At 31.0% G+C, this 25,447-nt stretch overlaps 3 protein-coding genes across 4 annotated transcripts; 1 reads left to right on the top strand and 2 right to left on the bottom strand.

Annotated features, from left to right (window-relative positions):
* Window positions 1-1,569: 1,569 nt before the first annotated feature.
* LOC123202985 (dof zinc finger protein DOF1.2-like) lies at window positions 1,570-2,669 on the bottom strand. Its single transcript, XM_044619138.1, has one exon. It carries the CDS (start codon window positions 2,582-2,584, stop codon window positions 1,745-1,747), a length of 840 nt encoding a protein of 279 aa, XP_044475073.1. The 5' UTR covers window positions 2,585-2,669; the 3' UTR covers window positions 1,570-1,744.
* A 5,167-nt stretch (window positions 2,670-7,836) lies between these two features.
* On the bottom strand, window positions 7,837-11,564 carry LOC123202990. 2 transcript variants are annotated; one of them, XM_044619145.1, is made up of 8 exons: window positions 11,483-11,564; window positions 11,015-11,355; window positions 9,935-10,420; window positions 9,565-9,714; window positions 9,356-9,484; window positions 9,220-9,267; window positions 8,693-9,117; window positions 7,837-8,622 (listed from the first exon to the last, which is right to left on the bottom strand). In XM_044619145.1, the coding sequence occupies exons 1-8, from the start codon at window positions 11,530-11,532 to the stop codon at window positions 7,942-7,944; spliced, it is 2,310 nt and encodes a 769-aa protein (XP_044475080.1). In that variant the 5' UTR covers window positions 11,533-11,564; the 3' UTR covers window positions 7,837-7,941. The 2 variants fall into 2 exon arrangements, with proteins under 2 accessions (XP_044475080.1, XP_044475081.1); XM_044619146.1 differs by lacking the exons at window positions 11,015-11,355; window positions 11,483-11,564 and adding an exon at window positions 10,573-10,692.
* A 10,078-nt stretch (window positions 11,565-21,642) lies between these two features.
* LOC123203340 (nuclear speckle RNA-binding protein B-like) lies at window positions 21,643-23,066 on the top strand. The gene has a single exon (XM_044619679.1). The coding sequence runs from the start codon at window positions 21,866-21,868 to the stop codon at window positions 22,601-22,603; it is 738 nt and encodes a 245-aa protein (XP_044475614.1). The 5' UTR covers window positions 21,643-21,865; the 3' UTR covers window positions 22,604-23,066.
* Window positions 23,067-25,447: the final 2,381 nt, after the last annotated feature.

The raw sequence follows: 25,447 nt of genomic DNA, 5'->3' as shown, positions 1-25,447 counted from the left end.
TGTGATGGGGTTGACATCGTTTAGTGCAATCACGAAACTACCTTCCAAAAAATCACATGTCCATCCGATGGAAAATGAATATTGAAAATGAACTCTTTCCAAATGCATGCTTACAAACATTAATTCCAAGAAGAGTGTTTACTTTATTTATTGCGTGATGGTTTTGTTTGTAATTCCTACGCCACATCCACATGGTTTTTATTATACGTATCATATACATACGTATGGGCGTATCAATCACGCACATGATTTCATCTACATGATCAAGATTCTTCAACCTTTGATGTGATGTGATGTGATGAAAATGGACTCCATCATGTTCATTATCCATTTATAGCTTGTTGTCATTTTCAAACCATATATTTTGTATCCAAATGTATCACCTTTGGAATATGATACTTTATGATGAAGACGAAAGATATCTACACGAGATTTTTCAGAAGTAAAGGGGTGATTTTGTGTGTTTCTCAAGGCTTTATATATTAAAAATACACAACAAAATCAGGTTTTTGTTTCGTTTAAAACTGTATATAAACCCAAAAAATTAAAAAAAAAATGTATATTACTCAAACTTATGTATATAATATTAGTCAATATTTAGTGTATAGTTTTTAGTATCCTACAATACGATACGATACTGATATAAAATGATATGTATTATGAAGTGTACTAAATTAATACGATACAGTGACGTAACGTATGATATAATATATATTACTGATACAGATTGATAAATTTTCTAAAGAAAATAATAATATAATAGATGTGTATATAAGAAATTTTAAAATTTTAAGCGTGTTTGTGATATATTTTAAAATGATGACATGACAATTATATTTTTTTATATTTTTTATTTAAAAATTGTATCATATGATACAATACTTGATATATAATTCAAAAAATTAGGTTTTCAAGACAAGATACAATACGTGATTCAACTACCATGATTTAGTGTAGCAGTAATTTATTTTGTGTGGACTAGGGTCAATAACTAGTCATTAGGTTAAGAACTTGGAAATTTATTCTTAACTTCAAATATCATTTCATGCTAAGTATTTAATTAAGTCATTTAATTTAAAATCATTCAATCATAAGATAATAAAAACTGTATATATATAGTTTTATTAATATTCATATATGGTTAAATATAATTCATATAAATTTGTGGGTTCTTACAAAAACAAAATTGACCATATTACAGATGAATAGAGGTGTTTTTTAAACTCTTCAGACCTTGTTAACCTTGTTAACCGTATTTAGAAAATGTTAAATCAGAATATATCTAACTAAGGACAATATCATGTATATACACTTTTAAATACAAAATTGAGTATATAAATTATATATCATTATATAATATGATTAAATATTATTTTATTTTTAATTTAAAATTATTAATATATCATTTGTATACTGTTATATCTAGATCAATCAAATTCAGGTACGTCCATAGAGCCTTACCATGGGAATACATTATCATCAATTACCAAAAGCATTATCATTATTAATTTTTCCATTTCCCAACCCGATTGAACAAAAATCACCACCGAATGAAATTCAAAAAATAACTTTACTAACTAATTGATGAGAATTTATTGTATTTCTAGTATAATATAATGTTTATACCACGAACCTTTCTCATGGTATGCAAAATTAAATTAAGCTTTCTTCACATGAAGAAGAACTTTTACCAAGTTTTAAAAGAAGGAAAAAAAAAATTAACTTGTAAATTACATATCAATAATCATGGTCTTGAGTAGACTTCAAACCCGGCTGGGAAATCGAAGGAGTTGCTCCAATTATCGTTCATTGGATTTGAAGAAGCCAATAACTGATCGTGGTTGGCCGCAAATGAATCGAATTCTTGCAACTGGAACACAGATTGCCATGAAAAATCCTGAACAACTTCATCATCCAACAAAGTTTGCAATTCGAGTGCAGCATTAGCATTATTCACGTCACTCATTTCCAGGAAATTTTGACATTGCTGTTGCTTCTCTCCTACCAGAATTCCATTGAATTCTTCGAGAATCGGATCGTTTTGGATACTATCCGGAGCGAAAGAATTGGAGACATTGTCAAATTCCTGAGAAACGAACTCTTCAGGAAAATTATCTGAATTGCTCGAACGGTCGTTCAGAAACTTAGCGAAAACGGCGGCCATGTCAATATCAGCCCCACTGGCTTGTCCAGCGGAATCCCCATCAGAAGAACAACCCTTAATTTGCTCGTTCGTGTTATCATCAAAGCCACTGAAACTCTTACTATAATTCGTAGAAACGCGTTCACTGAGTCTGGAAGCGGACTTGGCTCGACGATTCTTGCGGCAGCCACCGCCCACAGGCACATTTCTGAGGGAACCCCCTTTTGTCCAGTACCGTCTACAGCCTTTGCAGAAATACCTCGGCTGCGACAAGCTGTAGTTGTTGTAGTAGCAAAACTTAGTATTCGAAGAGGCACAACGAGGACAATTAGGCGCAATCTCAGGTGTACTTTTACATCTCCTTTCAATCGGTGGCAATGGCATTTGAGGGCATTGCATGATTTGGTGATGAGTATTACCGGCGGCAGCTCCTGTGAACATATTTTTTGAGTTTGGTGAGTTTAGTAGAGAAATGGGGGAGAGAGGGGGGTGATATAAAATGAGAGGTGGAGGAGGAGTTGGAGTTGGGGGAATGTGAGTTGAGTTGAGTCATGGCTAATAAACGTGGGCGGTTGCGAGCCGTTAGGGCCAAGAAAGTGGGGGTTTTTGGGGTTGTATGGGTGCGGGTGATGAGCATGTGTGCCTGCGGTGCGTGTACTCTACTGGTTAACTGGCGGAGTGATCGCTCGCGGGACTCTTCTTCTCACGTGGCGTTTCTTCATTGGGTACTTCTGAGAGTGATTGATGTTGACAAGTCAAACCCTATTGCTGTCATTTTATTATATTAGTGCTTTTTTTTTTTTAATCAACAAAACATTAAATTTTTTAAATGAAATTCCAAATTTTACATATTATTTTTTAGAGTGAATTAGCAAGTGATATAAATAATATTTTTTGTCTAAAATTAATTTTATTAATAAATAATAATATTAAAAGATAAAATTATCATTTAAACTCTTTTATTTTATTTTTTAAAGTTATATATAATTCTTAATTAATAAAAATTATAAATAATTTTTTAAATATCTAAATTAATAAGAAATCTCTTTTTTTATTTTCCTTTCACCTTCACAATTTCTTCCCTGTTTTTTATAGATAGAAATATGTTTATTGTATATATTAAGAGTAAACTATAATTTTAAAATATTAAAGTCTTTATGGAAATTTTCAATAGGCTATCGAAAATTTAAAAAAGTTTAAGGTAGTTTCATAAATGATATTACACCGTTAAAGATTTAAATAAAATATAACAAAGTTTTTAGGGGTTAAATTATAATATTTAAAACATTTTGGTATTTTGGTATGATAAAAAATTATTTTTTATTTTCAAAATTATTATTATTATATCTTTACTCTATTAGTTTTTTTTTTTCAACTGAGTTTTAGTTTTGGTGAAAATGTTTTATTTTTGTTAATTAAGGGTGAAAAAATGTTTTTAAGCCAAACCTTGGGTGGAAAAGAATCATTTACTCTTAGTTTATGTGATGTTAATTTATCATTTAACACCTTAAATTTTCATTTAATATGTTTGAAATCACATAAGACTGTATTGTGGGTGGGAAAAAAGGATGGGTATTATGGTAATTACAAATGTGAAAAAGCTAAAAGAAGTCGGCAAGATGGAATGCAGTGAACTTAGCTTAATGAGCTACGTGGCACACCTGCACTCCTTCTACACTGAATTTCAAGCCTCGATCTTAGTTAATTATACCTTAATTTCATGGTCAACATTTCCCATCTCCCCTACATTTATTTTTCTTCACCATTAAGAATTAATCTTATCATTGTCTTTTTTGGAGCTTTCATCGCTTTTTTAAAATTAATAAACTTTTTATATTTTAAATATCTTCTCAGAAAATTCTCAATATTTCCCAGGATTTTTCTTAGATGCTTTATAAAATTTATAATAAAAATGTGCTTATAAGAAAAATGTATGTACAAACCATTCATAAACGTAAAAGTTTATTTGAAAATGTCTCTACCTATGTGTCTTATCCAACAATCGTGCTAAAGAGTGTTTGTGGATAACATTAACATGCACATCGAATACCATGAGCGATGGAAAGTTGTCAAGAAAGTGCAACAAATATGGACCACTAAGGCTAGTTAGCATGTGACATATAATGTGTATGTGTGTGTGCACGCGAGGAAATACGCATATTGGGAGGTGCTTGTGAATCAAGAGAAAGTATAGTCTTCTAAAATGTCATGTATGAGTTGACATGACGAGCTAGTTGGATCTTAATCCTATGGGCATCCCCTATGTATACATATATTAATATTTTTCATATTGAATTAAATAAATAATATGAACAGTAATGAATTATCATTAATTAAGTCTATCGAATATTTTTTCAAATTACTTTAAAATAATCTTTTAAATAATTTATCTTTGTAAAATAAAATATTATACAAATTAAATATACCCTTTAAGTTTCAGATCTATCTAATTCGATTGATAGCCCTCTTTATAATATTTAAGTTCGATAATTTTTTTTTGGCAATTATTATGCTTAATTTACACATACATATGAAATATAGTGGAGCTCCTAAAGGCATCCTATCGATTAAATTAGCACCATTTAAAAAATATGGAAAAATATATGTGGTTTAGGGTTTCTCCATGTTATGTCACTTTCAATAAGCTAGAGATAGGGAGTTCACACATAACACAAGTTACACAACAACCCAACCTCGTAGTCGTTCACTTGTCTTCTTAAATCATCAAAATTTAATTTCGCATGAAACACTTCTTTTCCTCATTTCAATTTCCCCTAAAACTAAGTATAACATCATAACGTCACCGTCGCACAAAAAAAAAAAAAAGTGACTAATTTGAATTTGAGGATCAGTAGCTTCCACGTCTCCATTTTCTTTGAATCCTTTTACAACATTTATGCTATTTACACAGTTAAGCTAGCCCACAATGTTTCCCCATCTTTATTAGTTGAAACATGGCCAAAAGACTTTTCCCATCTAAGGTATAGTGAAATCTCAATGTGTCATCTTCCAATTTTTAAAAACTCAAACACCTATCTATGAGTTAAATTCTGTTAAAAATCTCAGTTAGGGTTAAGGGTAAAATTGTTACTTTAATAATATTATTAAAAAATATATATAATTTATTATTTCTTCCCTTAGGTTTTAAAAAATCACAAATTCACCCCTTCTAACAACTTTTTCAGGTTTAAAAAAATCACTCCCCCCCCCCCCAAACTTAGATTTTTTTTTTTCTTTACATTCGGTCACCATCTCTGGTGTTGGCAAAGTATCATTTCCATCTTAAACCGTCACTAACGTTGATTGTCACATTCCCCACCCTTAATCATTGTCCAGACGATTGTTTGGATGAGTTGTTGTCCAGATAAATTGTCTAGATGATGACACATCCAGATGAATTGTCTGGACAACGACACGTCCATATGACTTTCATCTGGATTCATAGCATAGAAATGAAAATCTTCTGATGATTCTTTTGGCTGAAGAGACGAAGATCAACTTTTTGTTTCTTTGTTGGCCAAAGATGATTCCTCTTCACTTGACGAAAACAACCATCGAAGAGAGAAGATTAGCCGACCTTGAAGATGGTGAGAAGCTAGCCAATGGCTGAAGCGAAGATTTTCCAGAGGAGGAGAAAAATAAACCCTATGGGTGAAAAAGTTAGTTTTCAATCTTTGGGTGCGGAGAAAATTGTTAGTTTTTTAATATCTAAGAGAAAAATGTGATAAATTTTTAATTTTTTAAATAATTTTATTAAATGATGTTTTTACTCTTAAAGCTTGTTGCATCTTCTTAGTTCTGCTCTCGTAATTAGTCCAACCGGAATATGTAACGGATCTCTTTGATGGCTCGATGCGTCTACGATGCCTCCTTCACCTACCAAAAGCACCTCCCCAAGAAATATTGTGGGTAGGCGTGAGTCGTGCTTACTGCATTTTTCACACCTAAGGATATAAATTCAACCATTTCCCTATCAAATTAACAATTTCAAGCCAGAAATAACACCATAGGCTTCCCAAACTCAGTTTTTTATCAAGTAACAGCCAATATCAACTTAAAAAATATCCTGCTAAATCTATTTATACTAATTTTTGAACCCATTTTAAGCAAAATTTGGAGGTGGCGTTGAATGATTTTCGACTGAGCATCAATAGATATTGTCACTAGGCAAATGCTTCTTCGAAAGGTTCAATCTGAATGTGGCCAACAGTTGCCAAACTTCCTTTATTTATGGAGGTAAAACTAACTAATTATATTTTTTTGGTTATATCCATATAATCTCTAGAGGGTTAACTAAATCAGTGTAAAACCCTTAATTCGACTAATTTAATTAATTATCCTAAATTTAATTAAATTTAAAAATATAATCGTGTAATCGGTAAAAAAAACAAAAAGGGGTTTGTATATAGTTAGTTTATGTGTATACAAAATTATTTAATTTTTCAATTTAACAAAAGAACCATGTAAATAAATACAATTAATTAAAGAATCATTAACACCGTTGAAATTTCTTCCCAACAATTATTAATCTCACAGAATAATTTCTTTTATATTATCAGTCAGGATGACAAAATTATTATGAAAATTTAAAATTTTATAATATTTAGAAAACTAAAAAAAAACGTTTTTAATATATAAGAACAACAAATTTTTTTTTTTTTTTGGAGATTATACGTTGGAATTGAAAATTTGGAATATAACATTTTCAAGAAGGGAGAACAATATTTCCCATCCAAACTGTGTTAAAATAAAAAGAAAAAGACTTTTTTGACCTTTCACCGAATGTCAAATGCAAGTTTTAACAGTTAAAAATATATTTTTATAAGAAATATATTTTATAGCATGAATACCATTTACAGTTCTAAAGTACACTCAAGATCTTTTCTTTCACCAACTTATAAATTTATCACTTAAATGAAGAGGCGGCAATGGTTAGGTCGGATCGGACCTAAAACTCTCATAGTAACTGGCCTATAGGCCAGACCGGTCCAATGAAAGTATGAGGCCACAACCCAACCTTATATATATAGGATTATACTGGACCTTACAGTAATTGGTCAGACCCCATGGCTAGCTCGTTAATTTTTTTAAAAATTAATTTTTTTAAAATTATATTTTCTAAATCATTTTCAAATTATTAAAACGATGACAGCACCCTAAACATTTTTTTGATAATCTCACACTACTGACTTTTGTTTTTTTTTTTCTCTATCGAATTCGTGTCTGTACCACTTTTATTAGTTAGTGCTCCACCTATTTCACATTGCGCATCATCAATAATATCATCAATGTCAACATGATAATATTCGAATGAATTATGTTTATTTAACCCTAGATCCATTTGTTAAATATTTTTTATTGACAAAATTAAAATAAAAACAAAATTATAAACACAGAAAATTATTATTTGTAAATTCATATAGTTTCAGAATAAGAGTTGAGATTGAGAATAATGAAAAATTGAGATTTGAGATAGAATAATGAAATTCCGACTTCAATCGAAAAAAAAAAAAATCAAAATTCTGACCCTAATTACAACCAGTTACAAATTCTTAATCATACTAATTATAATTATAATTAGAGTTCTAATTTAAATTCTTGACTTAATCCATTGAAAATGCATTTCTATATTTGATGTTGTGTAGCTTTCCTTGCAATTTTCACTAAATCATGATTAGGGTTAGGTTCATTAATAAGTCACAACTATAACCATAATATGTTTTCTTAACACAAAGTACATAATTGCCTCATAACAAAATAAATCAGAAACAGACATTGAAGCTTAACAACAGTAACACTCAGGAAGATGGGAAACTTTCAAGGTGTAAGTTGGAGAGTTTGGGAACCAAACTTGCTTTCTTCAAAAGCTTCTTATGAGGATGGGGATTGAAAAGGGGAGCTCCGAATGTGGATTTCATTACCTCAGTGAAGAGACGAAGATGCAATAGAGCAAAAAATGTTGTCGGCAGAGCAACAATGATAATCATGGGTGGAAAAAATGGGAAACCTTCTTCCACACGTTCTCTCAAGTTAATGAAGAGAGTGCAGCCAAAAGTTACCATCATGGTCACAATGGACATGAAAAGGGACATCAAACCAATTGCCAATTTTCTCGGCAATGACTGCAGGAAATCTTCTTCAGCATAGCGCGAAGTAAGTATGCTCAGGAACATTAAGATGGAGACGGTTGCAGAGGTGAAAGATATTGCATCAGATGTTGCATATATTTGGAAGTAATATGTGCCTTCTAAAAATGGATCTCCCGATTGTTTACTTCCTCCTGGAATATGAATTGCAGCTTCAAACATAACCGTATCTATGAGAGTTGCTACCAGGAGACAGGATGCGGCCGTGTCTTTCATCCACTTTTTGCCTTCATTCGCCAGGGCCTTGTGTTGCTCACTGAACAATGCTCGTGGTGTTTTCCCTTCTCTGTTTTGCTGTTCTCTCAACATGGGCCGCACTAATTTCTCTACTTCCTGTAACACTCAGACATGTTAACAAAGCTGTGATTAAGTAATGTGAATTAAGCATGATGAGATTGGGCACCTTAAACCATTGCAGTTCCCTCTGCATTTGCATAGCCGGACCAGGGATTTTGGTGACACTAGAGACAGATGCCAGCATTCCTGCAATATGCAATATGTTATTATCGAAATTGTCTTCTATAGATGCGACGTCTCTCTTATCTTCTGTCTCATATATGAGGTTCCATATTTTCTCTTGGCGTTGTGCAACTGCTGAATGGAATATGCCACCCAATTCTGTACGGGACCATAGTAAAGCAGGATCGAATCTAATCATCTCAGTGACAAACTCAAGATTCCCAGATTCAGTGGCTTGAAACATCGAAGGCATCACTAGAGATTGCAAATGTTGGGTAGAATTCAACTTCGCAAGCTCTTTGCATATACAGCTGAGTATCTGTGTGGCTTGATGATGTTTCAGTTTGAGTTGATATATGTAATTGATTCCTGAAATAAACATTCACCCTCAACACCCAAACAGATAATGTAATCTCAAAAAATTGAATAACAGTTTAACTCTGTTAACTTTACTCAAACATGTTTGCATACCCGGTAGCTGATATGCAGCCTCCTTAAGTCTTTTCTTCCAACGTAGAGCTGTGAAATCATTGAAGAAATAGCTCATATAGTCATTGGTAAAGCATATTTAACTCATAAACACAATACATAGAGACAATGAGAGAACCTAAATTGGCAATGAAAGAACCCTTTCCAGGCTCATCGCTATCTGCTTCAATATCTATTAATGTTCCACCATTGTAATTTGTGCTGCCTTCATCATAAAGATTAGTTACTCCAGTTTCATCAGGGAGGCCTGCCAAAATAAAAAAGCTTCACTTAGAACTCTTCACAAACAGATCATGAACTGAAAACAAAATTGCATAAAATACTCACGTTTATATATCCATCTTTGCCATCTTGAAAGCTGACTCCCGCTCGGAAATGATAAACGTTTCTGGGCCAACACATTCAAACAAATTCTCCCCTTCACATCCCTGGTAATGGCTAATTTCGGAAAACGTTCAAGCAGTATCAAGGCAAAACCTACCATTGTCACAACAACAATAATCACGATGTAAGCTCAAAGGGGTAGTTTGGCTGGTAAATGCTGTGAAATCCCTTTACAAAACTCACAATAAAATAAGGGTTTGAGACCCATTGACATCAGGGTATAACTCTTGAATTATTCGATTTGATTTGAATGGGATTTCTCATCATAAATAAAAGAAGTATTATTTCTTGATATTCAATATAATTAACTCACTGTAATTCTCTACACTGATCGAAATGGACAGAAGTGTGGCGCCACTGTTGCTCGTTTCAGGATTTAGTTCCCCGGCAGAAGTCTCCGAGTACAAATACTTGAGCATGTGTTTATCACCATAAAGAGCAGCAATGCAAACTGGGATATGACCATCAACATCTTTTAAACGCAATAACTTGTTGTTCTTTTCGACCATGGCCTTCGCCATCTCAGCCGACTTCCCCGTTGCTGCAATGTGAAGCGCTGTTGCGCCACGAGTTGTTAGTAGTTCCAAGTCCTCTTGACGCATAGATCGCACTAGCAATTTGACAAGGTCGTCGTGCCTGTGCAAAGCAGCAGTATGGAGAGCCGTTCCGCCGTCTGGTGATATTCGAGCTCTCATTGCATCTGGGTAAAGTCTAAAAAACTCTTCGATTCTTCCCTTGGCTCCCTCTACAGCAGCATTGTATATAGCCATATAGGGAATTTTGGCATCTTCGGAAGTGCCTGCACTTGTAGAGAAAAGGGTAGAAATTAGTATGTAGCACCGAAACGTAAATGGAAATGGAAACACGGAAACGTGGATACACTGAAACAGAAAAGCTACAATTTTTTTATATCGAAAATACAGAATCCTGTATTTTGCTTATCTTCCAAACCTTGAAGAGTTGCAACAGCCGATGCTTCTTATTAGGTATAAAGACAAAATCAATCATACTAACAATAGCAATGGCAACAGATATTAAAGAAGAAAGCAACACCACAGACTAATCTATACAACAAGCTGGAGAGGAAAAAAGTAAAAAGCTGGATGGCAGAGGAGTAGAGATAAATTCAGTATGAGATTTATACACACTTAAGGTTAAAAAGCCCAAAAGACGTGTGAAATTGATTTTTATTCGATTTCACGACTTTTTTCTTTTAAAAGAAATGTTTGAAATATTTCAAAAATTCTGAAACGGTCCAGAAATGTTTTGTACTAGTTTCGAGACATTTTAGAAGCAGATACGTTTCGGAAATGTAAAAACGCACCATGAGGTGAGTTTCCATGCTTCCTACTAGACTTTCCTGTGATGAAAGGAAGAATGAATTTCTACAGACCTTGTTTACCCGGTGGGTGTTCAGCTTGGGAGGCAACCATGTGATCATGCCAACGATGAATGGAGGCCAAACGATCCCAAGCGGCTTTTGCGGTGGTCTCCATGATGATGTAGGATAACATTACTGAGGAACAAGAAATTTGAATGGCATGTAAGGCCTTTGCATTATGTTTTTCCCATGTCTTGAGCGCGCCAGGGTCACTAGCTTGGTTTGGTTTAGGCTCACTGCCATCAACAAGCTGCCACAGACCTTTCCCTGTCAAGTAGTTTTTCATACATACCGCCCAGCTTGTGTAATTGTTTTCTCCCAGAATTGCATGCGGCACTTCAGTAAGCATTTTTCTGCATCATCATCGCCATGCATCAAAACCAAACATGATTATGCAATGCACATATACATATATATATAGAAATAAAGCATATACATCTTTGAAAAAGCCGAGTACAATTGCTATTTACATATACTAACCTCTGGTGTAAGGAGTGAGTGATTAACTTGTACTTTGGAGGAGTAAACATATTAATAGTTCCTCCAGATGGCTTAAATATCATCCCATACAGATACTTGCCTTCTGCATGGAGAAACATAGTGACAAGCTTTCCCTTTATGTGTTTGCTTATTCGACCAGTTCAACTTTTTCTTTTCTGACTTTTATTTATCCACTTTTTCTTTAATTTCTAGGTTTTTTTAATCATTTTCTGTTTTTTTTTTTTTACTCTACTGGTTAATTTATAGGGAAAAAGGGTATTTCGTTCTACTTTGACGGGTAATATTTTCGTTATTAAGAACAAATATGACCGAATCATCTAAATTGTTGAATAATCGACAAGGGAACTACTAACTTGCACCCGAGCTAAGTCTAAATAATGTTTCTTTTGAAGATTAAAGAGTTTCACATTAAATTAGAAATAATATAAATAAGTCGTGTAAAATTATTTATTATTTTTAAATGAAATTAAAATAAATTATAAATATAAAAAATTATTTAATAATATTTATGAGATAAAGTGTTATTTTTCTTGAGTTTTTTATTTTTTAAATAATTTTATAAAAATTTTTTAATAAAATCTTATCAAATTTAATATATAAATGAGAAAATTGATATTTTGAAAATTAAAAAGTAAAAATATGTCATTTCATGAATCCATGAGTGGGAAGATAGTCGATATGAGATGAAATTTTGAATTATCTAATTTAGTGGTTATAAGATAAATTACTAAATATAAAATTTATTTTATTTGATATAATTAATTTATTTTTAATATAATAATTCAATTCGAATAAGATTTTTTATTTAATTTAAAAAAATAGTCATTAGGCCATTGGAAAAGCCCATTAAAGGCTTGTTCGCCGAAGTTGTTAAGATCCCATCTGTTCTTTGGATGGCTGGAAGCAAAGGCTTGATTTGCTCCAGATTCTCAAGGGAAGGCTTCTCCCTTTTCTTAACCCATTGAGGCCTACCATTCTTTTTGACTGTTTGGCTTGTTTCTAGAAACTGATTCCAGTCTCTGCAATTTCTTTTCCCTTCTCGACAATTAATGAACTTCCAAGTAAAAGTAAAAGTAAAATTCCTTACGTGCAGGGCACATGACCCCAAATTCTCTTTTTTGTGTGCATAATTATTAGGATTTTATGATATAGGGTATATATTTTATAATATAATATAATATAAATAAAAGATAATATATATTATAATTAATATGATATAATATATGTATTATATGATATGATATGTATTATTAAAATAAATCGATATAATTTTTAAAAAAAATAATAATATGGTAAAGATATACTAAAAAAATTTTAAATTTTTATAAGTGTTTATAATATTTTTAAAATGATGGAGTTTTTATTATAATTCTTTTATTATTTTGTTAATATTTTATTTTTTAAAAATTGTATTACTCAACACATAATACATAAAATTAAGTTTTCGGTGTACGATTCGATTACTATAGTTGTGTATGCAACATAATAAACTAAAAGGGGATTGAAATGTGGATAATCAAAGTACGGTATACTGAAAAGAAATTCTTCAACTCTGTCTTTATTTTCAATCAAAAGGGCGTGCATCTATGGAACGGAAGGATCTCCCTTCCTTTAATGAATAGAATAATAGCTTTCTTCATTTGCCGGAAAACCATTATTTGCAACATCATAACTTTTACTTATATATAATTATATTAGTTAGACGAAACCACTTATTCTCATTCAAAATATGTTATTTTTTTAAATTTTTATCACTTAATTTTAAAAATTTTAAACACTCACTTATAAATGATTAAAGTTATCGAAATTCTAACATTTTAAAATTTAATATATTTTTCTTTCCAAAATCTTAAAAACTAAAAATTTTTCTCTTAGATCGAATTTAAAAAAATGATATTTCTCCCCCTAGTGTTTAGTTTTCAATCTCCAACGATGAAAAGTCTCTAACGCATCACTATGCGTCAGTGGTCTCTCTCCCTTCCTCTGAAACTCCAGTTGATTAAAATTTTATCTAAAAAGATGATCATCTTTTCAGAAAAAGACAAAGTCCTTTAGCCTATTAATTATTATAAAGAAATACTCAATAAGATGAAAAACCAAATCTGAAAAATATAATTATTTAATATTTGTAAAGTAGAATTGATCTTATTTAAGCTATTTCATTAAATATTTTATTAGAAAAACATAGTAGGAGAAAACTTAATGAAAAGAAGTATAATACATATATTATTTAATATGTTACTCATTTCAAAAATTTGCTCTTATTAATAAATGTTTCCTCTTTTTGTAGTAAGATGATATGACTTAATTTTTAAATGTTGATGTCGGTAACATCTTAGTTAATAAATCCGCACGATTATTGTTAGTATGTTTTACTTGACATCAATCTTTTTATTCACTAAATTAACCCACGAACCCACTAGATTAGATCGAAGCTGCAAGTGTTTCATGCATTTGATCATCTTAATACATGAACGGGGTTCTATTTTTGTGAATTTATATGCCTAACATTTTTGTCGAACATTAGAGCAAGTGATCATGTTTCTCGATCTCTCCTGCCCCTCCAACTTTGCTGTTGGCGAAGTGATGCGAAAGATATTACAGGGGACATGGCTCAACCACCACCATTGAAAGCATGGAGTTTCTAGTCATGAGCGATGTGACTGTATATTAAAATAACTCCCATGCTGCCAACATGTATATAGGGAATTAATATCATACCATATATAATACGTATTTTATGGTACGATATGATATAAATAAAAAATAATATATATCATAAAATATATCGAATTAATATGATACAATAGACGTATTGTATGATACGATATTTATCATACAATACTATAAATATTACCGATACAAATCAATACATTTTTTTAGAAAAAATGATGATACATTAGAGGAGTATATTCAAAATTTCAAAATTTTAAGAGTATTTGTGATATTTTATAAAATAATAATATGCTAATTAAAATTTTTTATTATTTTATTTTTAAAAAAATTATATCATATGATACGATATTCTATACATAATAAAAAAAATAAATTTTTGATACACGATTTGAATACTATACTTCCAATTAAGAAAGAGATTAAGCATTTGGAAATTTTTGGAGAATAAGCACGAACAACAATTTGAATGATAATAAAAAAGATTTTATATATAAAAAAATTAATTTAAATTTTTTTAACAATATTTCAAAATTAAATTTACCTTACTTGTTTTGCTCGTTAAAAAAAAAAAGAAAATTAAGTTTGAATTGTTAAAATTCAATTTAATTCAAATTCCATCCTAACGTCGGTTAATTCAATCAATGTGTGACCTTATAATTTGATTTCAATAAAATATTGATAAATATTTAAAATTTTCAAATCTTACCATTAAACTTTTAAAACTTATTTCTTATTGTTAAATATAAATGATTTTAAAGGAGTTAAGAATATTTTTTTTATACTAAATTTGAACTAACTTTTTCCGTCCTAAATTTGAATCAAGGTCTCACCGATTTAACAAATTCAAGCTATATATATTAAAAAAGAAAAAATCGAACAGAGTAATACTAAGATAGGCTTGATTATGCCCATATTTATGATCATTATTTTGTATTTTCTTTATTTTTATATATAATTTTTCCAATAGGACACCGTCTTCCCCATTTATGTCAAAAAAATAATATTATGTGTATTTATTTTGAATATATAAATATATACATAATCATATATATCATTATATGATCGAATAATATTTTATTATTAATTTAAAATTATCAATCATATACATATTAAATATATATTAATTTATATATTTAAAATGAGTACATATAATTTTATTAATATTAAAAATTATATCATTAACTTGTCAACGTATCACCGTGGAGACCAACATTCTCTGGTGTATCAACATGCCGTTTCGACATCCTTAATCTCCTAGCTAGGATTAAGGCATGAAAGCCATCCCAACGCTGTTTTGGCGTCGACACCAGCTTTTAATGTGTGCCAACGCATGCACAACTCGGGAACATTGAGAAAGCCAAATGACTTCCAAATGGGGCAATCGAATTGTGTAATGTATTATATTAAAAACCAAATTTTTAATAAAAAAATTTTAATTGATACGATATTATTTTAAAACTATCATAAATACTTATAAAAATTTAAAATTTTTTATATACACATATATTACATCTTTATTTTTTTTTTAAAGTGTATCGAGTTATATCGATAATATATATCATATCGTATAATACATCTATTATATTAATTTAATATATTTTAAAATAAATATTATTTTTTATTTATATTATATTGTATTATATAATATATATTTTATATATTTATATAGTAAGATGCTGATATTTATGCATAAAATGCCCAACCCCAAGCCCATGACACAAGAGTCACCAGAACAACAGTCTCAAATGGGAACCTAGCCATGACCATCAAGTCAAGTGGACCCATTGACAACAAAAACGAGACCACCTGCTTTCTACTACCGTCTACACGTAGTAACAGTTTTAATCTACTTTGACTCATTTATGGGGCATGGTTCAATTGAAGTCAATTTGGGTTGGGTTATTAATTTTTCATTGACAAGGACACCAGCAAAATTGAAGGATTTCAATTGAACATAGGGAGACCACCTTGAATTGGTCAAGCAAAGTTGCTCCTACTTCATAGATTTTACTTAATCAACTAATTAATTATATTAATGTGCCCTTAAAACACGTTCTAAAATTAATTCTATACAATAAATCAATTTTTTTCAATATTATTCAAACCACAAGCCCCGAAATGATAATAATTGAGTAGTACTTGAAATATCAAATTGAGGACAAATCTAATTTTTGTGGTGTATTTTGGATAGTGCTAGACCCAAACCGAGCTGGTTCGGATTTAAAAGTTATCTCAATTTGGTTCAAATTTGAACATAATTAGAGTTAGAAGATTTGGTTTGTTTTAAAACCAAATTGAATTTAAACTAAAGAAAGTTTGATTCTGTTTGGCTCATGAGTTAAATAAATGACTTGATTAGATTTGTGAATTTAACTCGTGGTTTGATTTGAATTATATTAAATAATTTTTAAACGATATTATTTTATCAATAAGTCATAAATTTAAAAAATAGTTTTAAATTAAAAATTTTAACCAAATTGGAACTGAACTTAAATCGAATTATTTTTATTCAAACTGAAATTAAATCATCCTTAATGTTAGTTCGATAAACTTAAATCAAATTTAAATTAAATTATTTTTTATTTAAATTAAATTCGAATTCAATGATATTTGGGCGGGACTTTGTCTTTGGTTAGAATGAGCCTAAAACTGTTTTAAACTGGGCTTCACTATGAAGTCCGCGTTCTTTGAACTAGTAGTAGCAGCTGTAGCTTTTGACTGACTCAGACTTGAAAATTAGCGAGTGTCAGAATAAAATTTAAAAAAAAAAAAAAAAAGGCCTTGAGGGGTTAGGTGTCACACTCGCAGTACAAAATGGATTTCATTTCAATTCATTGACTATTTCATCTGTAAATTATTGACGTCATAACTTTGCCCCGATTCCATTTATGCACCACTTCTTGCCCACTTTCAAGTCATCTTCGCACATCCGGCACAAATAAAATTCGTATTCAGATGAAACCTTTCCAAAAATTTGTCACCTCCTTAGTCTTTCCCATACAGAAGTCTGTACGTATTTTTGAAAACTAGACAACTTTGTGGTTTTATTTAAAATTCTCTAAAACCTTTAGGGGACTTTTTGACTTTTTTTTGTTGGTGACGACTTGTTCGTATTTATTGGATGGATAAAACTTCAATGTATTTTTAAAAACTAGACAACTACTTGGTTTATTTAAAATTCTGTGAAACCTTTAGGGGATATTTTTGACTTTTTCTTTTATGTTAATTGGGACTCTGTCTGTATTTATTAAATAGATAAACTCGGGTACAGTGACTGGACTGACAATTCTCTGAAACCTTTAGGAGACATTTTTGACTTTTTTTGATAACTGTGACCCTATCCGTATTTATTGGATGGATAAACCCAAAGCATAGTAATTAGACCACAATTCTTTGAAACCTTTAGGGGACATTTTTGACTTTTTTTGGGTAACTAGGACCTTGTTCGTATTTATTGGATGGATAAACCTAGAGTATAGTAACTAGACCCATAATTCTCTGAAACCTTTATGGGACATTTTTGACCCTTTTTTTGGTAACTGAGACCGTGTTCGTATTTATTGGATGAATAAACCCAGAATATAGTGACTGAACCCACAACCACTGTACCGAGTAAATCAAAGTTTTACAAGTATGACAAAGACTTAAACCCAGATATTCAACTTGAAAGTTCTAATGTTTCAGTAGTTTTGCTAACCTTTAGAGTCTTTAAGGACATTTGGTTAAAAGCAACAAAAAATTCTCTCATTAATCTAATTTTTATTAGGCCTGAAGACTTATTTCCACCAAGGTTTAATCTATTCTCAAACTCTCATTCATTGAGTTTTGAAAATCTAAACACCAACTCGTCAATAGTTAAAGTTAAAAAAAATCCATTAAATCTAAGGGTAAAAATTCATTTAATTAATAATATTAAAAAAATAAAATTTTATCTTATTTTTCCTTCTTAGTTTAAAAAATTAACAATTTTCCCTTATCCAAAAAGGTTTACTTTTCTTTATCCTATTTTTTGACCACCTTCTCTATCTCTGGTCGATAGCCAATGCCCATTCCCTCTCTCTCTTCCGACGATCTCTCTATTAGCCCTATCATTCGTTGAAAACGAAGTGATCAGAAATCACTCATCCGTTGAAAACGAAAAAGACAAATCATCCATCAACGCTTCATTTTTTATGGACAATTCACCTATCTTCGTCTTCGTCTTCCTAAAATGGGTGCTCCCTCTAGTCGTTGTTGTCATCCAATTCATCCCTCTAACTAGATTCGGGACGTCCTTCTAGCCAAATTTGTGATTCATTCGATTTGTGCAATTTGGGATTCCTCCAATTCGTGCAAGGGATGTCCCTCCAACCAGATTTGGGATTTGTCCAATTCATTTTCGATGGACAATAGGTTTGGGAGAAAGATCGCTAGAAGGGAGAAAGACTGGGTATGGGTTGTCGGCCAAAGACGAAAAAAGGTGATCGGAAAATGAGAGAAAGGAAAGTAAACCCTAACAAGAGAAAAATGTAATTTTTCAAACTTTTAGATAGGGGAGAATTGTTCATTTTTTAAACTAAGAGAGAGAAATGAGATAATTTTTTTTAAATATTATTAGTTAAATGATATTTTTACTTTTAAATATAATGGCTGAAGGGTGAGTATTTGAGTTTTTAAAACTTAGTTGGTGAAAGTTTGGGAATAGACTAAACCTTGTGTGAGAATAATTAATTATTTTGGCTTTTTATTACTAACATTACCAATCTTGCTTAGTTTTTCAGGTAATAAAAAAATTAGTAATTTTCTAATATTAATGATAATGTAATAAGTAATATAGAAAGTAATACCACATATGATATTAAAATATTATCAAGATAATCTTGATTTTATTATAATTTTAACTATATTTATTAATTTTTTAAAACAAAAATATCATCATTTTTAATTAATATAACAAGTAATATAAAAAATATTTTCGAATAATTATACCCAATAATCGTTAGAACATTTAAGTAATATAATATTTTTTTATTACATTCAACCAAACACAATAATTATTTATATAGACTAATTTTTATTATAGTAATAATTTATACCCACTAATCTTATACATAATATATTTTTGTATTAATATTTTCTTTTTAATAATAAAAATAGCTAAAACCAAAAATACCCTTAGAGATAATATAACTGCCTTACCGAAAAAACTATAGTGATTGCATATTATTATTAATTCATTATACTTATGAAAAATTAAGTACTTTGTGTCTTAGATAATGCAACACAACGTGCAATCATTCAGTTATGACAATTTTAATAAGCTCTTCCATGTTCCCAGTGAGAAGATTTAGAGGGATTTATTTATAAAGATTATGTTAATAATATATTTTTATTTGGTTAATCAATAATAAAATATTAAAAAAATTATTTATACCTATTTTAGATAATTTTTTATCAAATTTTATCAAATATAATAATAATAATAGTTAATATCTGGTAATCTTTTAAGTAATTTATTTTCACGAGAATCTTTTAAAGAAAATAGGCCAAAAAACTATTTCCCACCCAAGGTTAAGTAAAATGACAAATTCGCACCCATTAACTTTAAAAAAACTCAAATACTCACTCATCTGTTAAAATTGACTGTTAAAGATTAAAAATAAAAATATCATTTAACAAAAATATTTTAAAAAATTAAAAATTTATTATATTTCCCTGTTAGATTTAAAAATCTAATAATTTTTCTTCAACCCAAGGTTTGAAAAGTGACTAGATCCCCCATAAGGTTTTCTTTTCCCTTACTTAAATGATATTTTTACTTTATGGTAACTTTTAACATGTAAGTAAATATTTATGTTTTTTAAAAGTTAACAGATAAAAAATTATTATTTCACTAAATCTTATGTGAAAAATAGTCATTTTTTTGCCTAATAAAATATTATCTAAATCAAATACACATTTAAAATTATATATGTGGATGGTGAAACAACAAAGAAAACTTATCCTTTTATTGATTTTAGGGCATAAAATGATAGAGGAGAATCTCGTGTCAAGGGCAATCTGCAATCTCAAAAAATACTAATTAAATAATTTATATTTAATAAAAATTGTACCATTTTCATATATTTAAACGAAAAATTAAATTAAACAAAAGTAGTTTCATCTATTTTCCTTTTAGAAAATCATGAATAACATGGGATGAATAGCTGAGTTGTATATAATATATACAAAGCAATAAGAGGTAGATCATCTCTCACGGCGACGTGGTTGTCACACGACAAGAGAGAACATATTTTATTTCCTGGCCAAGCGTCTGTCCCACCCAAACTATTATGAAATGACATGTACACCTTTAAGTTTGAAAAATCCGTTCACACAAATGTCATCCACTTCTTTTATTGAATTTTGTTTGGTTTCTATGTAAATTACTATTTTGTTATTTGTTAGTGTCATGACAAAAACACCCTCACCATTTAGTACTCTCACTCTGTTTCTTTTCTTTTTTCTTTTTATCGTTACATCCATCACTTATATCTAGACTGTTCGATAACATAATATCAATTTTGTTACGACAATCAAAACTAGATACCCTTAAAATTTTAATACCCATAAACAACATCCATGTTGGTAAAAGAGGAAATTCTTTTCCTTATTGTCTCTTCAATTATGTATGTTTTATGGTTATTTGAACGAAATTATATCTTTAATTAGAAAAAAAATATTTCTAAACGATATTTTAAATTTATAAGCATATATTACACAAGATAGAATGAGTTAGAGTATGTGAGTTTGGCCTTGTTGAATCAAGTGCTTGAAGGGTTTTGCCCAACACCAACAAGGCTTATATGATATTTGTTGGCTTGGAAAATTTGTGCATAGAATATTAGTCAAACACATTTTTCATGAATGTGGATTCATTTTCTTTAAAAAAAAGCCAACGAGAAGTTATTTGTCAACAATCTACACAAAACCACATATAGTCATTGGACATTTTTTTCAATAATCGGTCTAGTTTTAATTTATGAACGGTAAAGAAAAGGAAGAGAGATAATTTGAGTAAGGGAATGTATACTTCCAATTTCTGTCCAAATTGAACTGAAATAATGTGATTTGACTAAAATTACGCCATGATGGTGTGATTCAACTAAAATTATACCATCTTACTACAATTCAAACCAAATCGTAACATCATAAGTGTGATTTGGTTGGAAAAAATGGGTTTTATCAATTCGTGGGTGACTGACAATCAATTTAAGTGATATTAACATAACTATATATTGTATAAAGCGAAAAAAAAAATAATAATTGTTAAAATTTTGACAAATGGATGGATAAAATATACTTTTCAAATGACAGATGGGTGACAAAGTCTTTTCATCAAAGTTTGGGTGGACATGGTCATTTGACCACCATAGCTTGGCATCAAATCAATGCCAGACCAAGCTAAGACATGTTCAAACATTAGCTACTGCACGAAACCGGCCCCAATTTTTGTCTGGAAAATTAACCCCCAAAATTAACTAATTAGTCCCTCTCCTCCTTTATTATTTATTTAATCACTATAATTTTCATTGACTTCCTCCCTCTTGCCATATTTCAACATTCTTCAGCTTTAAAAATACAATAATAGTGCCTTTATTTTCATCGCCACAACCATCATCATCTTCTTTCTCTGCTTCTTCAACTCATTTATTTGATTTTGTCTTCATGGATTCCTTGGATTTCCCTGTCAGCAAATCTCCTCGGAGGGAGCTTCAGGGTCCTCGTCCAGCTCCGTTAAAAGTTAGTAAAGACTCCCACAAGATCAGGAAACCACCAGTGCCGCAGCCGCAACAACAACAGCATCAAAACCAACAACAACATCAACACCACCACCAAGCACAGCCCAGGCCTCCGGTAATAATCTACACTGTTTCACCGAAGGTGATTCACACAAAACCTAGTGACTTTATGACTCTGGTTCAACGCCTTACCGGCTCTTCTTCTACTTTAACTTCTTCTGCTGCAGCGGCCGCCGCCTGTACATCTTCTTCTTCATCGATATGCGATCCGTTTAACGACACCTGCGATGCAATTTCGCCGGCTGCAAGATACGCCAGCATAGAAAAAGCGGCGAAGACGCCGGATAAGATGAATGAAGCTAATAACATTGGCGGTTTAGTAGAAGGGATTGAAATGGATTATAACATCGAAAGATCAAGTTTTTTTCCAGGGATTTTATCTCCAGGACCCACTTCACTCCCCATGATATCACCGAACTTCTTTTCGCTACCGTCTGATCCAAACTCGTTCAGCAATATCTTTCATGATTTGAGTCCAGTGCCTCACGGCAACAAGAATTTCCTGGAGGGCAGTTTCATGCCAAGTCCTTCAAGCTTTCTTTCACCTCACATAACATCTCCAACTCCGTCGATAGACCTCTTCAACAATTTCGTTGATTTTTAGGTAGAGAAGGAAAAAGATTTTCTTTTGTTTTCGTTTAATTCTTTTTAGGTTAAAGATTAAAGATTAAAGAGAAGAAACTTCAAAATTGAAGAAGAAATGGGTTGGTCACTGGATTCGAAATTTGTATTATTCAGAATGATTGGTTCTGACCAAATGTGTGAAGAGATGAAAGCGGCATTTTGGAGATTATATTTCGGTGGATTAGGTTGGAAGAAAGTGCAAGTTGGAGAAATGTTAAATTGGTTTGTCTTTTCACATTTTAGTTTTAGTGGGTCAGATGGAGTTTGGCCGCTCAGCTCAATTTATATTAATGTAACTGTTGAAGTAACTTACCCCTTTTGTTTTTTATACCATATATATATATATATATATATATATATATATATATATATTTGGTTATGTAGCTCCTAGCATTTAATTTCGTATAGAAATTAATTAATGCAAATATTATTTTATTTTTGCCTTTGTTTTGCAATGGCCGAATGACTTTTTCTCTCCCAAACTTTGACGGTGAGAAGACATTTTCCGCTTTATAAGTTAAGCGCTAAGAATTTTATTTATTCGCTCGTCATTCACTTATCTATTAAGTGAAAAAGGATAAAAAGTTTAATTTTTCAAAACCCTTTAATTTTCTCCCAAAATTGTTGCCTAAATCTTCGGCATCTCCATCCTTATTGTTATCACCATCGCCACCATTGTTAGTTTCATGTAAAAACCCACCACCAACTCCATTATTGCCAACCCTAACAACAACTCATTTTCCCTGTAATTGAATGCAAGAAAGAGCATGCACCCTAAGCATGCACGTTTGTGCATAATTTAAATTTTCATGTGGCACTTTATTCACTCACCTAATGTGATATCAGAAGAACAAACATCAATCTTTCATGCATAATCATTCATTAGTTTATAATTTTCAACTTTAACACTTAAACAAAATACTAACTTATGCCACATATAATCATAATCATAAATATGTATGAATTATATAATTACCATTGAGACGAAACAGTACGTGTTACAGTTATGGGTTGAGTGTCTGATCAAGATCCAATTTTTCAAAGCATTTGATATACCTTTTAGACCAAAAAACAAAAGAAAACTTGTTGGTTTTGCCCTAAATAAAAAATTGACCTTCTGTAACACCCCTCCCCAGAAGTACTACCCACCGAAGGAGAAATGTTACGAATTAATATTCGGAGCATCTTTTTTTTTTCTTTTAAAATACTCTAAAATAAACGTATCATTAAAAATGTTTAGGAAATATTATAAGAAAACTGAAAATCTGGAAGCGAACAAAAGATGTATATACTCATATGAAAACTCATTTGAAAACATATGAAAACAGGGAGTAATCATATGCAATTGTACCATAATCTCAAAAAGTCAAAAGTCGACAAGAACATGTCACTATATTCATGTAATATAAACCAGAGATAACCTGCACTAGCCGGATCTACCTACGCTGACCTGACCCTGCCTCGCAGCTACCTCGATCACCTGTACCTGCAATCAGGAAAGAAAAGGGAGTGAGTGATAAGAACACTCAATAAGGGGAAAGAATCAATTAAACTATCTATTTTTCTGTTCTAACTTACTTTCGGGACTCAACCTCACATCCTAACCTCTATAAGAGATTGAGGAGGTAATCTAGTTCATTCTTTACTATTTGGGTCATACTTTGTCCCATCTGGTGTCTATTTGATACTTTCTGGAAGCTAACTATAGAGATTTGACACTTTTCTAAGCTCGAGCTCTCTTTTTTTCTTTCACTACACTATTTCTGAATTTGAATTGAGCTTTACTGCGAGCGAACCCTACTAGGGTCTATGTCCTACTACGGACGTATCCTACTACGGACGTGTCCTACTGCGGACGTGCCTTACTGCGGGCAGTATAGTGCAAAGTGTCCCTTCAAAGTTTATAACATGCATGCGAGTCTTATATCTTACTAATTTTGCTTCCATTTAAATTTATTCATAACTCACCAGACATTACTCTTGGGACGACCCCTAAATCTTGAGCCCCAAATTCCTTTTTTTGCTTTTCTTCTTCTTTTTTTTTTTCTTTCTTTCTCCTTTCTTTCCTTTTCCTTTCCTTTCCTTTCTTTCTTTTCTTTCTTCTTCCTTTCTTTCTTTCTTTCCTACCCAAAACTACGAAATACTTACTGTTCACAGAACAGTCATTTAGCAGGGCAGCCTTCGTTTTCATACAATTTAACAGCCCAAACAGTTTCTAATTCATACAAGCTATATATCGTTGAAAAGAGAATTCAAAGATCTTTCCAACAAGCTATAATAGCACTCATAATTCAATAGATAAGGCAGTCAAAACGTGATATAAATTCAGTGGCAAAAACTGCCTCCCCTGTTTATTTGGTAAAACAGTCCTTGTGGTTCATGCAATATTTAACAATCCAAATGATCTCTAATTCATACAAGCTATATATCACTGAAAAGAGGATTCAAAGAACTTTCCAACAAGATATAATAGCACTCATAATTCATCAGATAAGGCAGCCAAAACATGGGACGAACTCAGTGGCAAAAACTGTAAATATTATGCAACTTTCTGCCATGCACAAAATCACACACATAGACATCCCAAATGGCAAAATAACATTTCTCAACTTCAAAATCATCATTTATAACATAGATCCAAAGAACCAAAAGCCTAAAACATACAACATATCAAAGATGATTCCCCTTACCTTGTTTCAAGCCAAATCTTTGCAAGTTGGCTTCCTTCCCTTTGTTTTACTTCTTTTATCACCAAAATCACCTTAAATCAACACCAAAACATACTAACATATTCACATAACATGCATATAAACATAGATAAAAG

This window comes from Mangifera indica, chromosome 19 (assembly GCF_011075055.1).
Source record: "Mangifera indica cultivar Alphonso chromosome 19, CATAS_Mindica_2.1, whole genome shotgun sequence".
In the NCBI taxonomy this organism is placed as follows: domain Eukaryota; kingdom Viridiplantae; phylum Streptophyta; class Magnoliopsida; order Sapindales; family Anacardiaceae; genus Mangifera; species Mangifera indica.
The sequence above is the reverse complement of the archived record's forward strand: the minus strand, read 5'-3'. Positions and strand labels throughout refer to the sequence as shown.

Coding starts and splice junctions, on each gene's coding strand:
- LOC123202985 (XM_044619138.1), bottom strand. CDS start 2,584: ATGTTCACAGGAGCTGCCGCCGGTAATACTCATCACCAAATCATGCAA.
- LOC123202990 (XM_044619145.1), bottom strand. CDS start 11,532: ATGTTTACTCCTCCAAAGTACAAGTTAATCACTCACTCCTTACACCAG. Junction 9,485..9,564: donor GCAAAGATGGATATATAAAC/GTGAGTATTTTA, acceptor TTATTTTGGCAG/GCCTCCCTGATGAAACTGGA. Junction 9,268..9,355: donor TTCTTTCATTGCCAATTTAG/GTTCTCTCATTG, acceptor ATGATTTCACAG/CTCTACGTTGGAAGAAAAGA.
- LOC123203340 (XM_044619679.1), top strand. CDS start 21,866: ATGGATTCCTTGGATTTCCCTGTCAGCAAATCTCCTCGGAGGGAGCTT.